Genomic DNA, 17,907 nt, shown 5'->3' on the forward strand with positions numbered 1-17,907 from the left:
TGGGATGATGAAGTTTATTTTGTTCCTTGGCATACGAGCCAAAGTGTACAGCGTGGGATGATTCCTTGTGAAATGTTACAGGTGTCAGCTGCTGACTTGCATCTCTTGCTCAATCATACACAAAAACACTGCACCATACCCCCCACCCTCGAATCTGATCACAGCTAAATATATCACTGTCTCTCCTGAGCCCTGTAGATTCATATAATCTGTCAGACAGCGTATGATTACAATCACTTGAAAGCTTTTCATGTGAGCGTACAGCAGAGAAAAGAGCAGACAAATCAAATAAGACTATCCCATTCTTTCATTTTCTAGCACTCAGTCTGTCAAAAATGCTAATTAATATTGCTTGAGAAGAGCAATATCTTTTAGCAAAACGAAAAGGAAAAAAAAGTCCATTGAATGTTGTATAAAGGAGATATTCTTGATCCTCCTAGAATGAGTTGCTTCTAGGATAAATTTATACTTCTGGAAAAATTCAAAACTAGACAAAGCACATATGTAACAATTACATTTTTTTAAAAACTGCGTTAATGATATTTCTGTTGAACAGGATGTGATGAAGTACCCCAAAATACACCAATTGCAGTTCCTAATCCTACGCTGGAGAATGTACAAGTTTGATTTACATCCACACCATATTTTTTAATGTGTGCCACAAATATCTACCCATAATTGCAAAGAAAAATACAAAACAGTTATATTTGACAATTAGAATATTTATAGAGAAATCAGTTTCAACGTGCATTCACTTTCATCCAGTTGAATTTTTCCAGCGAAGAGCAGCAATTCAAGTGTAACAGTTATTCCAGCATTAACACATTGATAAGAGCAATTATGGAAATCCATATAGGAATATCCGTACTTAGTCATTATAAAACATAAACAATTTTAAGTGTAAAATTAAGTGGAGAACAATCTTGATTGCAATTACAGAAGAGCAGGTAATAGAAAATGACAAAATACGTTGAAAACATTGAGGGTGAGACATTGAAATATGTAACAATGAGGGAAATAGTTCTTATATACAGACTAAAACCAACAAGTAAAAACAGGAAGTAGTGCAGCAGGACCCGTCAAGTAATTTGGAAGGAGGGCTTAGAATCAAAGGACCGTTTGTAACGTGAGAAATGTTTGATTCACCCTTTCCTTCCTTTTTCTGAGATTAAGGTTGAGCATATGGACATACAAAATGAATGTAGTTGTAAACTTTTAATAGCAAATTTCATCTACTTTTTTCCCTCATCTGTTTTGTAGTTTTGAATGTTTGCAATTATCATCTATATTTCAATACAGCTTCTCAGTTATGCAATACCTCACATATGCTCGATTTCTTATCAATCCTGTGATATGTTTATTGACATTAAGCGAAGATAACAAGTATAATTAATATTAGGCTTGGAGCTGCCTAGACTCAAGATCACATAAAAAGTATTCAAACAAATGTAATGCTCTTTGCATAGCAAGAGTCAATCGAATGACATTACATAATCAGTCTGAAGAAACACATCTGAATATGAAACAGTATAAAATGATACATCAATAGAAATGCTTTGTGAGTATGAGGCTCTTTGATAATTTACTTTACGTAAATAAAGTAGCATTAAAGTATATTCTTTTGAAATGCATTTCATTCAATCAAGAGGCCAGTGTCAGTCAATGCCATGCTTATTAGATATTTCTAATGTACAGTATTTTAGGTAATAATGTACCAATATACATTTGTTGAACAACTATGAGAGTTCATTTTAAGAAACATGAGTGGTTCTAATAGTGTTAGTGCATCATCGTTTCCTATACTTTGTTCAAGTCAGCTAGCAACAGTAAAAATGCATTTTAAAGGGTCAATTCAGACATTCAGATACCACTAAGAGTGAAACAGTGAGGAGGAGGTCTTATTATTATTATTATTATAATTAAGTGTCTTTGAGTGAACTGACCCTTTACAGTATTATCTTAGGTTAACAGTGCTACAGACTAGTCCAGTGATTACTTTTAAACATTATTTGTATGGCCAGAGTACCGTTACAGCCCTTAGGACGCTCAGTTGGAGTTGTGTGTACAGCATGAAGTGTAGATGTGTCAGCGGGGTACGTCACGCTCTGAAGCTCCAGCTCCTCTGGAAGGGCTGGAAAGGCTTCTTGAGGAACATGAGATGAGGTTTGAGTCTTGGGGTTTTCTCCGGCAGCACAGCAGCTCTGCTTTCCTCAGTGGGCAATCGATTGTTATAGACGTCTGGGTACGACCTCTGGAACTGAAACGAAAAGGATATGCATCATTACTGTATAACTTCATAAAGGGCCTCTGAGATCTATATTTAATGACATTTCGGTTTTAAAAATATATTAGTTCAGCCATACCTGTTTGAGCCGTTTCTTCTTGTCCTTGGCTGGGAGCTCTTTGTCTGCGATCAGGCCTTCCAGCAGTGCCTGGAGCGGGGTCTGGGTTCCTATCACCCTCTGCTCCTCTGCCTCCACCCTGCGGATCTGTTTACAGAAAGCTGGAGAGGCGCTGAAGTCTGTGTCTGAACCTGCGTATTTGATCTGATGGCAGACATGGAGGACATGTTGGAGCAATATCTTGCAACACTGATTTTGCCTGAACTGTATATTTGCTCACTTGTTATTTTATGAAGAAATAAAGGTAAGGTGCATTAGAAATGTTCGTATTTGCTGCATTATCACCAGCAAATGGTGTAAACCCACATAAAAGCCAAGGACAGAAGTTCTAAAGCAAATATGCAAAACATCTTATTAAAAAAATACAGCCATTAACGTGAAGCCTGTGACTAACCAAATCAAATACAGACAATTCAGAATATGCCAGTGAGGATGACTGTAAGGATAAATAAAAGTGTTTCTCATTCTGTTGGTGTATATTTTTTAGGCTGAATTCTTATTGGTTAGGAATGAATCTCTTAATAGTTATTCTGTTACACATACCTGCTCCCCAGAACCGTTTGAATATGATAATTAAGGGGGTCCTTTTGTTATTTTTCTGTATTGTATTTTATTCCTCTAGTGTGTTATAAAGGTTTTCTTTGCATATAAATGGTCTGCAAAGGCTAAAATCCCAAAGTCCCTCCAGAGGGAGTTTCTCTCCCACGTTTTAGAGCTTCTAATTGACAGCAGGGAATTGTAAGCCTGTGCTTCCACTGTTGGATGAAACAATAAAATCAAGCATTGCCAAACAATGTTGACTGTCAATATAGACTGTGTTCTATCTTTTTATGATCTGCCTGCCAAAATAATAAACATGCCCACATCAAGATGAACTAAATGTGCACAGATGGCTAGAATAAACGAAACAAGGGCCCTCTTACTACATACAGGGATCAACTGAACGCACAAAGTCAAGTCTAATAAAGTTAAGCGTACATTCAAACCACGAACACAACCTTTACCATTACTCATTCTCAATTCTCTCTGTGTGTGTGTGTGGGAGAAAACTCCATCTGGCGGGAACCTGTAGGCCTTTGCAGACCATTTACATGCAAAAAACCTATATCACACACTACAGGAAAGGGAAACCTCAAAAAGTATAATAGGGCCCTTTTATTCAAAACATCTTTGAACTATGGACTAGCTTGCTAATGCGCATAGTATTTCTTCACTGATGATTTAATAATGAATTAGTCAAGCTTTTCAAATGAGACCAGAGCAAGGGGCCAAGACAGATGCCAAGAAACAATAACAGCAAAATAAAAAGATCTAATTAACTCGGCACTAAAGATGCAATAGTAATTTTGCCAGAAGGGAGTCTAAACCGTCAAGAGAAATAAAGATAATTCCTTAAGTGTCTCCCACTCTGAATAACATGGAGGTCCATGGCTGTTATGAAGCTTTCATTAAAGGACTTATGAAACAAATTTTAATTGTTGGAATTTCACAGTTTTGGGTGCTGATTCTAAAGGTTCTAAGCCTTGCGATTAAAATGAGATATTGTCTGGATAATAATTTATCCGGGAAGTCATGTTAAAACGGGCTCAAAAGGAGCCACATTTTGTCTTTTTGTGCGAATTCATTTTTTTATGCGTGACGTCATAGGGTTGACACAGAAGTTCTAGTAGTCTAACTGTAATGGCGGCGTCTATGGCTAAGACATCAAAGCACGGTGGAAAATATTGTGTTGCTGGAGGGCCAAATGGTGTTAGTTGCAAAAATAGCAGCTTCACTGAAGGCATCTCTCTGCACATGTTTCCGAAACAAAAAAATACTGGAACTGAGGCTGACAAGGAGAAGGCAAAGACAAGAGCACGGTGGATACAGTTTGTACGGAGGCATCGTCGTGATTTTGAAGTGTCCTCAACATCTGTGTTGTGCTCCGTACATTTCCATCACAACTGTTTCACAAAAAATGTGGAGATCGCGGGATTGGTTGGGAATAGGAGACGTCTTTTAGCTGAAGCTGTTCCAACTATAGACATCGCTGGACCTGGCTAACGGCTCATCCTGGTAGGCACCAACATAGTCCGACTCCACAGACTCACCATCTGTATCTGTAGGCCTACTAGAACTATCTGTCTCGCTCCTTTCACTTATTTTGGAAATTTCCAGATCTGACATTACTGGACTTGTTTTTTTAATATACATATAATAGTGTTCGCTTACTGTTCGCTTCTGAGAAAATACTCTTGAGCCTGCGTCAAAGCAAAGCATCTTCCTTGTCAACCGTTGCCATAAACAAAATGAACTAAGGTAGATGTAGCTGGTTGATCGATACATTTCGGCATAATAATGGGGATAACGCCATTGTTTATTAAGCTTACATTAAAACCATGTTATTATCACACAAGTTTTTTTTAAGTGGCTGGATTTCAAAGTGCCACTTCGTTAGGTTTCAACGTGTCAAAGACAGCGCAGCAGAATGCCATACCTGCGAAACCGGCATGTTCAAATCTTTTCCAGTTTACCACAGCAAACATACACTATTGTGTCATTTGATTGATAACATCTTAATAATAATAAGCGTGTAGTAGAAGCGATGGCTGTTTTGTGCCCGCCGATCCTGTGCCGAAAATGGTAACTTTTTTTCATTTCCATTAGCCTACCCATAGCCTACGGGAGGTGCAGAGAGCCTCTACAATATAGATATTAAATCGATTTGTGTGGCTTAAATTCAACGAAAGTTTTTCCACATAATGTTAGAGGTGTGTTCTTTCGACCTGCTGATGTTTGTATCAGAATTTTGGTTCCTTGATGAGATATAGGTCCATCAAATGTATGTTGTTTTCGCAGCCAGCCATACCAGCAAATAAGGGAGTCAACCCTATGACGTCACGGTCACATGGCCAATTTCGCACCCAAGGCCACATAATTCACACTTTTAAATGGCCGTTTTAACAAGTTATGCCCGGAAAATTTAGTTCAAGTTGGATTGATGGTTTAAGAAAAAGTCAAAATTTCATTTGAATGATAGATGAAAATTCATTTCAGTTGCACTTTAATATCTTAACGTCTCAGTGACTGTACCACTTCTCCCCGCTTCGTGCTTGGCAGGAGGATGGAACCAATGGGGCACATTGAGGCACAGATAAGGCACACACTCATTAATGATTTGATGGTTTAGAGAGGGAACTGACTTGAGCTCTTTTCAGGTGGGACAGGTGCTCCTGGACCTGGCTACGCAGCTTGGCGGGAACTTGGAAGATGGTGTTGTGGTGCTCCATCATGAAGGTCACCAGTTTAGTGGAGAGCAGCTCATCCAGGTCCATCTCATCCACTGAGCCCAGGACGCAGTGGGAAAATGTCTGCACCATCTGGACCCAGAACACAACAGGAGAAAAGTTGAAACCATGATTCCCCCAATGAAGTCTCACCAAACAACACTTCTGGAAAGCTTTTAAAATCTTAGTTTTGTATGGATGCAGTGTCACAGACTGGGCATGTTTTGAGCTTTCCAGTGTTATCCAGACAACAAATGTTAACTTAATATACTCATCCAACCAGATGTGCCTGTTTTGAATTCTGTGAAAGGACATCAAGTTCAGATCTCATGATTCTATATTTCTGAGGGCAAATAGCATCTAGGGCTGTATTGAACGTTTTTTTTTTTTGTAGAGTTTAAGATTATTTTTATTAGTATTGATTCCATGCCCCCCTTTGTGATCAAACGGAAATATGATTTTATCCAAAGTGAAGGTGCTTTTTAAGGCTAAACAACAACAAATAAGGATTGAAGCATAATTTCATCCATCTTTTTTTAGTACATTTTTTCTCTTCGAATTTATAATCCTTGTGTGGTTCGATAAACAATTATTGGGAAATAATCATAAGAAGCCCCCACTGGAATGTAGTTTTAAAAATAGTACAATACAAACGATAATAGTGTAGCTCATTGTTATCTGCATTTGTGCAGAAATGCCGGCTTTAAACAGAATGAATAGACATGCGGAAAATAAATAAATTGCTAAACTGCTGAGCATTTAAATGTTAGGGATAAAACTTCAAATAATTTTAGAGCTGCAACAAACTATCTCTGCACTCCTACCTTAGGCAATGTCTTTCTATATCGTCTACAGATTTGTTGTATTCCAATTTACATTTTTTTAAAAGATTGTTCTTTCCATTCAATTTTCACAAGTAGCAATATGATTCTGGACAAACATTATTCCTCTGTGCCCCAAGGCCAGGATGTGTGTGTCCTTGCCCCCTTTCGACACTAAAGGAAAAAGTGTTTTCCTTGAGCAGATGAAAAAGTTTGTTGAATGGCTCAAGAATGCAGAGGAAGAGTCCGAGTGAGGAAGAAAAGACAGGCTGATGACCTCCGGCTAAAACTACCATCTTGATTTGTATTTTTACATTATCATAGCACCAGATGCAGTAGAGGGGACTTATTGCAGAAGTCTGTCTGTATTTAGTTTGCAAAACGGTTTTCTTTTCATTAAATCCAACAATCCAACAACAACTATAGCAAACAAAACCTCTTCTATGCAATGTAAACGTTTTACAAAAGGTTATATTATTGGTGACTCAAAGTGTTTGTTACACGGTGTCCTTACATTATTATGGAAACCAGCAAATACTGGTCTTTTTCAAAGTCACACAGACAGAATGTAAAAACTGTGTGTACCAGTGTGCGGGTGGCGATGGCGTCATTGAGTGGAGGCAGGTGGGGATTCTGGCACACCCGGGCCATGAGACGCAGTAGTAGCTGAAGGCGTCTTCTGTTGGGTGGAGGCAGTAAGAGGGAGCTGAGCTGAAGAGCTTCAGTGGCCACCTCCGGCTGCTGCAGCAGACCTGCAGAGACACGAGGAGGAGGAGAGTCAAACACACACTGTACACCTATCAGTCGATGCACGTGGTGAAGCACTCACTGAGGATGTTGACAAAGACTTCGTAGAGATGGAAAGTCAGCAGTGGTTCTTTGAGCCTCTGGAAGTAATCGGCTACTGTTTTCAGAACATCCTTCTCGAACCCCGGATACGCCGGCTGTTTGCTTCCATTGCCATTGGGCCCTAAGACACCACAGAACGCAAGACAATAAGACATACACTTAACCCTGTTACAGCAATGTAGTCAGAGTTATTGTAATTTGACCTCAACTGTATTAGCTTTAAAAGATATATTCCTTGAGCTTTAGTGATGTGACTGCAATGAACTTTCACTACGGGGCCTCTGTGTGAGCTTTGAGTCACGCCCAGGAGAGTGCTGTTGGCATGGGAAGATTCACAGGGAAGAATGTGCTTCTTTTTCAGCACCTGCCTCTGTGTGTGTTTGTACGATGTGTGTTTTGTTTTGTTCAGGATCCGTTTCGGGCATCTCTTATTGACGCATAAACATTTTGCTCTTCAGCTGAAGATTCTTTTTATTGTGTTATAAAAACCACCAAAGAAGACTTGTTGTTTCTCCATTATTTGTTGACATTCACATTGAATGAGAAACCCGAGTAAATGTTTCATGCAGATCAAAATGCAAACTAGTTAATTGGGTTTTTATGGTTTATGTGCGCAGACTCACTCCCATTATGTAAATAGTTAAACTCAAAGTACGACATCTACCATCTGGAAGCCACTTTTTCAAAATGATCATTAGTGAAGTAACTATAGCCTTAGTTCACAGGTTTATGATTTTGCGTTGGTGCTTCAGGTACAAAGACTCCTTCTGCAGTCCTGAAGCAGATGGTGCATTTTTTCAATGTTTTTTTAAGAGTGAGTTGAAATTGTACACTTACAATTGGCGAGGCATTTCATTGCTGATACCACCCAATATGGCATGTCCTCTGGAAATGAAAAAGGACATAGGTGAGTTGTAATATGTTGCAAAATAAACCAATTTTGTTTTCCAATTGTGAAGCATCATACCTGCTTTGTTCTCCAGTACGACTATGCCTGTCTTATTCACGCTGAACACGTTGTGAACGATGTGCTTGCCGTTCACATGTGTTGGGTTTAACACTCCATCCAGTGACTTTAGGCCCAACACTCTCTGTAAACTGAACCAAAAGAGGCGCCATTAATTATCCAGAGCGGTGAACATCCATTTCTCATCTCCACATGAACACAAGACAAGAAACCTCCTGTGGAGTGGAGTCTACATTCAAACAGTTAACATGTTTATATTAATGGTCTCCTATTATTCTATAGTTTAACAATATAGTAGGGCAATATCTATACAAAACTTGTCTGTGAGGTGTTTTGTTCAAAATACCAAACAGCTCACCCATTGTAGCACGCCTCATACCCCTCTATTTCAGCCCTGTTCCTGAAGTGCTGATTCTGTGACTGTCTCTTTAAATTTGAGCGGAACTGAAGCTGACCACGCCCCTTTTGAGCGAAATGCAGCTCTATGTCTGAAAAGAGAATTTTATGACGGAGATAATCAGCTAAATGCTGCCGTGATTAAACCCCATATTATGTTCCAAACAGTGTTGGGTATAATGCGTTACAAAAGTAACGGAGTTACAGTAATGTATTACTTTTTTCTGTAACTCAGTAATACAACGCATTACTTCTGAAATTTGGGTAATATAATACCCGTTATAATTCTCAGTAACGCAGTTACAACACATTTTAACCTGAAATGATGTGGTTCTTTGTTTTTAAGAATTCACAAACATCGCGAGACATTCCCACACCAGAGGAACAATTGTGCAGATAGAATAGTTACTCAGTAAGCCTGTTTACTATTGGTTAAGATGGCTTCAGAAACAGATTCGCAATGGAGAGCTGCAGGCTCACAATGCAGAGCAGCAGGCGCAAGTCGAGGCAACAGAAGGTAACTTTCTCTCTCGGTCTGCTATGCTGCTTGAACCCCGAGAAGTTAAGAGACTTGTGGCAGAGTGTTGAAGATCTGCAGCCTCTGTCCTCTGTGGAATCGCCGGCTTTTAGAAAGCTTGTCAGCAAAATCCCCGTTAACACACCAATGACAAGGTGAGCTAACGTTGAATAGAGACTCGTTCATATACAGCAGGTTACAGGGCCGTGCAGAGGCTCCACTAACATGTTATTAAAAACAAACAGAGACGTGATGTTACCGGTATCAAGTATTATTCAGCCAAGGTAAACGGAGCATGAGTTTAAAATCTAGCATGAGTTTAATTTTTAGCTCTTTTCCTAATGTTCAGCATGTACTGCAAGATAGATAGATAGCTTTATTTAATGAGCTGCAATAAACTACATTTTTGCATTTAAAGCCCTACTTTTGCTGTTATTTTTGGTGAAATTAACTCAAAGTAATGCAAAAGTAGTGTAACGCATTACAGTTCAGAGACAGTAATAATGTAATGTAACTTATTACTTTAAAAAGACAGTAATAAGTCATATGTACTGTATTACATTTTGGAAGTAACTTGACCAGCACTGGTTCCAAACCACATCCAGCATTATTTCTGAAACACTTCTCAGTGTTTACCCCTAGAACAGTGACATTATATACACAACAACTCTAAAGTCCCTCCTGCAGACATTCTGCTGAACACACAGACACACAGAGGTGCTGCGGAGGGGATTCAGCTCGCGACTGTATATTGCGGACGATAGGTTGGGACGTGTGACGTGGGCGGGACGTTGCCAGGAGTTCAAAGTAAAGCCAGCCCACATTTCAGTTATGACGTCATAACCGAAGTAAATCAGGATCAGCTCGCTTGTACCCCCGTTTTTAGAGATGTGAGTAAGGAGGAAAAGAGAGAGGGTTGCATTTTCTGACACTTTGAGAGTCTCCTTACTCACCGGGGACACATCTTTATGTTTAAAAGACATCAAAAAGTGCATTTTGCATAACAGGGGACCTTTAAATAATAGCCAACGAAGAGTAAGTTTCATGGTAGAAAATGTGTTAGTAAACCACTAATTTAGAGTAAATGTTAAAAACAACATGAACGTTGAGAGAAGATGTGGATAGGTTACATACTGCTCAGCTGTCATTGATTTCCAGATGTGGTCCACTTGCTTTGTAGTTATCTCCTTCCTTCGTATGAGCTTGCATTCATTCACATCCCCAATGGCCACACTGTGCCTCTTATTCCACAGATCTGAGGTCTGATCAAAATAAATGGAAACATGAATAAGAAAAAGGTTACTTTTGACTTGGATTACCAGACCAGACAGGCATCTGCCTTAAGTACAATACAAAAGTACAAAACCAAACAATCTTCATGTTATTATTATTATTTCTGTCAAAGTTTGAATCATTTATTAACATTATTCTGTTTTTGTTTGTTTTTTCTAACTGTACTTTTTGTAGTTGTTTCACAGATCTGTATTGCTCCAGTTTTTTTATCCATAAATGCAAATGTAGTGTATTAAGTATTAGAAAAGCACTTCAATATAATGCTATTCAACACAACATATATTCGACAAATAAACTTCAGCTGCAGTAAGTGCAAGTACAGGCCTCTTGCACTGCATTACCTCCTATTGCACTTCGCTTTAGAAAGTTTAGCATACCATATATTCTGAGTGTAGAATGACTGATTACAGCAGTAATTGCAACAGAGCAGATACTTGAAATCATCTCCTCTTGTCATTTGCTCTCTATGAATACGCTTAAGCACATTAAGCCCTGCATGAGTGTAGGCACGGCAGTGCAGGAGCTGACACATCTTTGTCTTTCTCTCACCATGACAGCAGACGGTGCCATGTTTTCCCGCTGTGGTAATTCTTCGTAGTCGTCCCAGCGAATGAGTCTGGGAAGGTCACTGAAGTCTCTCAACGGAGGCTTTGTTGGGAAGGACTTCAGGGGGGACAGTGTGGGGAACCTGAAGAGAGAGACAACAGCACTTGGTTAAGCTGAAAAAGAGGAAGGGGCGAAGTGTAAAGAAGAGAAAATGATGATGATGATGGGTCTGTTGTAGTCACAAGCGGAGAGATTCTCACATTTGTTATGCAACTTAAAATACTGTAAAAACTCACAAATCAATGTCTGAGGCTTTTCCTTGTCTTAAAAATGACGGTTGCTTACGATTGACTAAAATGAGACGACTAAATTTCATCTCGCTGATCACAAGTTTGTTATCTTAGGGGTGGTGACACGAAACAATGCGGCATTGATGTAATTGATTCATAGCCTAACGTTAGCTTTTTGTACTTCTGCCGATTGCCTTCGACTATTATGAAATTGGTGGTAAAATATTTGGATCATCCTGCTGAATAAAACATGCAAGTATCATTCACGTGTTTTCCTCAGATCTTATCTTCTTGAATATTCAGAAACCCAACTGAAAATTCCCAATTATTTTTTGTTGAGGGAGCCGTTGCGATGCTTCCCTGTCAGCCTTCCGTCCTTGATGCACCACTCCATAGTGTGTCAAATGCCATGAACAACAGTACAAGATGAAGAAGCAAGATGGCGCCGAGGATGGCTGCCGTGTCTCGAGCTCCTCAACAACTCCACATTTTAGTGTTTTTATTGTTTTACTTTGTTGGTTGTTTTTAACTTTTTTTGCAACATGCAAACCGCCCAAGCGAGCCCTATCATCCAATATGATAGAGAACAACTTTTACACATCAGGTCGCTGGTGGACAGCAATAATCCACGACGACCTGCAAACAATGGAGAGTCTCCGTGTTTACCTGCTGGAGCTCTACCTGTGGAGCGCAGGAGGAAGAGACCACGAGGTTCCCGGGCCGGGGTCCTGGTCAGGCTGAGGAAACGTGAAAACAGGCCTCCTCTACCGAGTTTACTTCTGGCAAATGTCCAATCCCTGGATAATAAGCTGGACGAACTCCGTAGCAGGGTGGCATTTCAACGGGACATTAAGTCCTGTAATGTTTTGGTTTTCACGGAGACTTGGCTCGACCCCACGATACCGGACGCCGCCATTGCTCCACACGGATTCTCCATTCATCGCCAGGACCGGACAATAAACTCAGGGAAGAGCAAGGGAGGAGGTGTCTGCTTCATGATCAACAACAACTGGTGCTCAGATGTGGAGATAATTTCTTCGGACTGTTCTCCCAGCCTAGAGCACATCATGATCGGATGCCGGCCTTTTTATCTGCCGAGGGAGTTCACATCTGTTGTTCTAACAGCAGTGTATGTTCCGCCGCACGCTGACAACAACACAGCGCTGGAGGAGCTGTATGGGATTATCGACAGGACAGAGACTTCTCGGCCAGAGGCCGCATTTATTGTGGCCGGGGATTTTAACAGAGCCAACATGAAGAAAGTCCTGCCGAAATACTATCAGCACGTCAGCTGCCCCACGCGCGGTGGAAATACACTGGACCATGTTTACACTCCTTTCCGGCATGGATATAAAGCCCTCCCCCGCCCCCCCCTTCGGCAAGTCAGACCACATATCTCTTCTTCTGCTCCCTGTTTACCGGCAGAGACTGAAGAGGGACCGACCTGTGACAAGGACAGTGCAGCGTTGGTCCGAGCAGTCTGACTCTGCTCTCCGCCACTGCTTTGGCATCACGGAGTGGTGTGTGTTTGAGGAGGACGATATAAACACACACACTGACGCGGTCATTTGCTACATCGGCAAATGCATCGATGACGTCGTGCCGCGGATTACTATACGGACATTCCCAAATGAGAAGCCCTGGATAAACGGCGAGGTCCGAGCTAAACTTAAAGCACGGGCCATCGCGCACAGCGGCGGTGATTTGGATGAGTACAGGAATTCCAGGTATGCACTCCGGAGAGCTATTAGCAGTGCGAAAAGACAATACAGGGACAAGGTGGAGTCGAACTACAAGGGCTCCAACGCCAGAAATATGTGGTCTGGACTAAAAACAATAACAGACTACAAAAGGACAACGAGTGGTGCTGAGGAAGTGTCTGCATCTCTCCCAGATGAACTGAACACATTTTATGCACGCTTTGAGAAGCCCCCGGCTGTGGAGGCACCAAAGGCCCAGTATCCCTGCTCACTGGTTTTAACCAGTGCAGATGTGTGTAGATCTCTGAAAAGGATCAACGCACACAGGGCTCCAGGACCTGATGGCATCCCTGGCCGTGCTCTCAAGGTGTGTGCAGTTCAGCTGGCAGATGTGTTCACAGACATTTTCAATAGGTCACTGCTCCAGTCTGTAGTCCCCACATGCTTTAAAGAGTCCATCATTGTCTGCCTCAATGACTACCGCCCAGTTGCACTCACCTCCATCATCATGAAGTGCTTTGAGCGGTTAGTCAAAACTTTTATCACCTCCTCCCTCCCTGACTCACTGGACCCCCTGCAGTTTGCCTACAGAGCAAACAGGTCCACGGATGATGCCATCTCCCTCACCCTCCACACTGCCCTCTCCCACCTGGACCAGAGGAACACTTATGTGAGAATGCTGTTCATTGACTACAGTTCAGCATTCAACACCATTGTGCCCTCCAAGCTCATCATTAAGCTCAGGGACCTTGGGCTCAACAGCGCCCTCTGTGACTGGATCATGAGCTTCCTGACGGGCAGATCCCAGGCAGTGCGGATGGGGAACATCACATCCTCCACCTTGACCCTCAACACCGGAGCCCCTCAGGGTTGTGTGCTCAGCCCTCTCCTCTACTCCCTGTTCACGCACGACTGCGTGGCCACACACAGCTCCAACACCATCATCAAGTTTGCTGACGACACGACCGTCATCGGCCTGATCACAGACGGCGACGAGACGGCGTACAGAGAGGAGGTCAGAGCCCTGACATCTTGGTGCCAGGACAACAACCTCCATCTCAACGTCAGCAAAACAAAGGAGCTGATTGTGGACTACAGGAAGAGGCAGAGAGAAGCACACACACCCATCACCATCGACGGGACTCCTGTGGAGAGAGTCAGCAGCTTCAGGTTCCTCGGGGTTAACATCAGTGAGGACCTGACATGGACACATCACACCAGGGTCATATCCAAGACGGCTCGACAGCGGCTCTTCTTCCTCCGCAGGCTGCGGAAGTTCAACATGGACTCCAGGATACTCTGCAACTTCTACAGGTGCACCATCGAGAGTATCCTGACTGGCTGCATCACCGCCTGGTATGGCAGTTGCACCGCCCTCAACCGTAAGACTCTACAGAGGGTGGTGAAAACTGCTCAGCACATCACCAGGACGGAGTTGCCATCCATGGAGGACCTCTACACCCAGCGGTGTAGGAAGAAGGCCGGTAGGATATTAAAGGACCCCCATCACCCCAGCAACAATCTGTTCTGTCTGCTGCCGTCTGGCAGACGGTACCGCAGCATCCGGACCAAGACCACCAGACTCAGAGACAGTTTTATACCACAGGCTATAAGACTACTGAACTCCTGAGCTGTGTGGGTGTCTACTCGCATCTGTTTATAGTACACACATACATATATATTATACACATCTGCCATACATATCTGTTTATAGTACACATATCTATATATTATACATATCTGCCATACACATCTGCTATACATAATATATGCATCTGTCCATACCTCCTCATTCAACAGTGTAAAGTATTTAAATACTTTCAATGTATTCCACATATGTATATATTTCACATCCTCAAATCTGTATTGTTAATATCTTCTCTCTTTTTCACTATTTTATTTATCTTTTGCACCATGTATGTTGAGTTGTTGGAGGAGCACGCGACATAAGTTTTTCATTGCCAACATATACGCTGTATCTGCTGTGCATATGACAAATAAAACCTTGAAACCTTGAAACCTTGAAAGATGCCGTTTAAGTACCTGTACAGATGGCCATTGTCTTCAAAGTCCTCTGTCCCGTGGCGTCCTTTGATGTCTTCAATTACATGAGCCTTGAGGAACTTCCTGAGCAACTGCAGAGTCTGGTAGCGAGTCACCTCTGGCCCAAAGTTGTAATTGCGCCTGAGCAGATCGTGCAGATAATCGACAGCCTCGGATCCTGTGAAACTGCAATCATAGTAGCGGAAGTTCGCCCAGTGCCTTCTCAGCGGCAAGCCTCCGCGGAACAGTTTAATGGTTTCATTCCACTGCAGAGATGGGAGACACGTGACAAGGGGGAGGGAGACAATTTGGTGGGACAAAGGCTGAGAAAACTTCTGCTACGGACAATTCATTCAGATGTGTTTGTTTTTAGTCTAGTGCAACTGTAAGATCTGGCATGTGTCACTCAGGCTACTTCCATCATAGATGTGTTCTCAGGTCAGATAGTTGCAAGCCTTACTCAGCAAAACCTCAAATCATAACCGAACAGAACTCAATTACACATTAATATAGGCAATAGAAAAATCATAATCATAAGTCACACAAAGCTTTATGTCTGACAAAATACAAGGGTGCAGTCAATAATCATTAATATTAGTGAGTGAACACAACAGTTAACTTAATTGACCATAAAATGACAGGATTCTTTGGTAATACAGTTTTCCACAATATGTTCAAAACCCAGCAAATGTTGATAAAAACAGTCCAAATTTAACACTTTATACTTCCTGTTGTTGATGTTATTGAGGCTTTGCTACACTGTTTTAATAACTGTAACAAACACATGAGGAGTTTGTTCTGTGCATGTTCCTCATTTTATTCATGCGATATTTAGGTTGCAGCAGTAAATGTGTGCACTCAACAGTCACTACAGTCTCTGAATAGTAAAATCAGACGAAGTATCCAGACTACATTCATCTGGATAGAAGACGTAGTAGATATGGAGAAAAAAAAAGTGGAGGGGGAAAATGTTGGTTTTACAAGATCAATAAACCCCAAGAGAGTATCACACTGTTCGAAGCAAATTACAGCCGACTTCTGCTGGTCCGAATTTTGAAAAATACAAAATGTGAAAAATGGAAAAACCTAAGACATTTATAAACCAAAAAGTAGGTCTGCAACCCATAGGGAGAACAGGAAAGGCAGTATTCTTACTTTTAGAAGAAAAAATATATTCTATCCAAGAGAAAAAGTAAGTCTCTCTGCATGCTCCAGCTCATCAGTATTTTTCGGGGGAAGTGTGGGTTTTTTCTGATAAAAATGGCATTGGGGGGGAATATAAATATGTTTTCAACTTTTGTTTGTTCAGAACACTTTAATAAACTGTATTTCAACATGCTGTAGCAGACCTAACTCTAGCTGAATAAACTAGGCAGAAACCAATCAGGAAAAGGATAATAATTGTATGGTCAGTTTTGTTTTTTTCAAGTGCACTGTCTCACTTCATCTCATTATTTTTGACCAAGCTGGGGGCTTTTCAAAAGAGACTGTCCTCACATAGTAACAAAGACATGTTGCCATGTCACAGAAAGAAAGGCAGAGGTCCAAATTATAAAATGAACAATGGCTGAATTCCATTAAGCTGCTTTTGTTTCAGGGCCCTGCTATTGTGCATGCTGGAGGCTTAAGTGGAACACAGCGCTTGTTAACTTTATAAGGAACACCTGTGCTTTTAGTATTTAATAATTAAAGTCAAAATATCTGCTATGAAAAGGCTTACGGGGAAACATGTAAAAAGCATCTCTCACTAGCATTCAAATGTGCATTTAAAAAATAAAATTCCAGCTTGTTTAAGTGGTATGTTCACTATTGCATTTAACAACATATACAAATGATGTGTGGGTGTAAACCATGCAGTAATTTATTGGTGTTGAAAGGGGTTAAATATTCCAAACAGCCAGTGAGCCAGTAACAATATTGCATGTCGTGTTATTCTTTAAAATGTAATTAAATAGCTGTTAGTGCCAAGGACGCATGATGCATTAACACAGAGAACACTTAGCATCCCATTAACCTGTTACATACAGCAATTGCCCTTTATGTAAACACTTGGGAATGCCTATGTAAAACAGGTGATTATAAACGCTAAATAACACTTACTGCATAGTTCTGATCAAATCAGGTCAAACACAGAAAAGCACAGCTGCTTTTTCTCTTAAAAGTTGATTTTGGTTAACATACATTTCGTTCCGTTTCAGTAACGTTCCTATCATTTGGTGCCGACTATTTTAAACGCGTGAACTCAGTGACGTTACCAGAGCAAAAGTAAAACAACTGTTAAAACGTAATGAAAAGTTAAGACTATGTTGAGCTGGAGAGAACACGTGTTATGTTACACTTTCAACATTAAATACACATAGCAAACTTAATTGTAGCATACAAATTCAGTACAAAACTTCACATTAACGTCACATTTGTTTTTGCATTGCTAACAACACTCACCAGCTTGGTCGCCCGGTATGGACCCGTTCCGATAACTTTGCCGTTCATTCTTTTAGTGAAATCTCGCTTCACTCGTATGAAAACATGGATATATATATAACTTTTAGAAGCTTTTAAAAAGCTTCAGCTGCGGGTGAAAATGCTACAGGGTAACCCTCTTACCAGAGACGTTGCTGCCATTTGAATTTCCAGCGTCACTCAATTTGAACGACGTGATTAGACAGCGGGCTGGTCACGTGACCGAGAAAATGCAGCATTTGTCAATAGAGATGAGGAAGAAAGAGAAAACATAAAGCGACATTCAACCAACTGCTGCTTCTTTTGTGCCGCTACCAATACTAATAGGATAGTTATAATACTGCTACTACCTCTATT

General features: G+C 41.1%; 1 protein-coding gene across 1 annotated transcript; it reads right to left on the reverse strand.

Moving 5' to 3' along the window:
- Positions 1-586: 586 nt before the first annotated feature.
- depdc1b (DEP domain containing 1B) lies at positions 587-17,705 on the reverse strand. The gene is made up of 11 exons (XM_063880171.1): positions 17,533-17,705; positions 15,091-15,356; positions 11,061-11,199; positions 10,353-10,480; positions 8,306-8,436; positions 8,176-8,223; positions 7,319-7,459; positions 7,075-7,241; positions 5,585-5,761; positions 2,364-2,546; positions 587-2,257 (listed from the first exon to the last, which is right to left on the reverse strand). Exons 1-11 carry the CDS (start codon positions 17,578-17,580, stop codon positions 2,099-2,101), a joined length of 1,587 nt encoding a protein of 528 aa, XP_063736241.1. The 5' UTR covers positions 17,581-17,705; the 3' UTR covers positions 587-2,098.
- Positions 17,706-17,907: the final 202 nt, after the last annotated feature.

The sequence above is a fragment of the Eleginops maclovinus genome, chromosome 3, assembly GCF_036324505.1.
Source record: "Eleginops maclovinus isolate JMC-PN-2008 ecotype Puerto Natales chromosome 3, JC_Emac_rtc_rv5, whole genome shotgun sequence".
NCBI classification, from domain to species: Eukaryota; Metazoa; Chordata; class Actinopteri; order Perciformes; family Eleginopidae; genus Eleginops; species Eleginops maclovinus.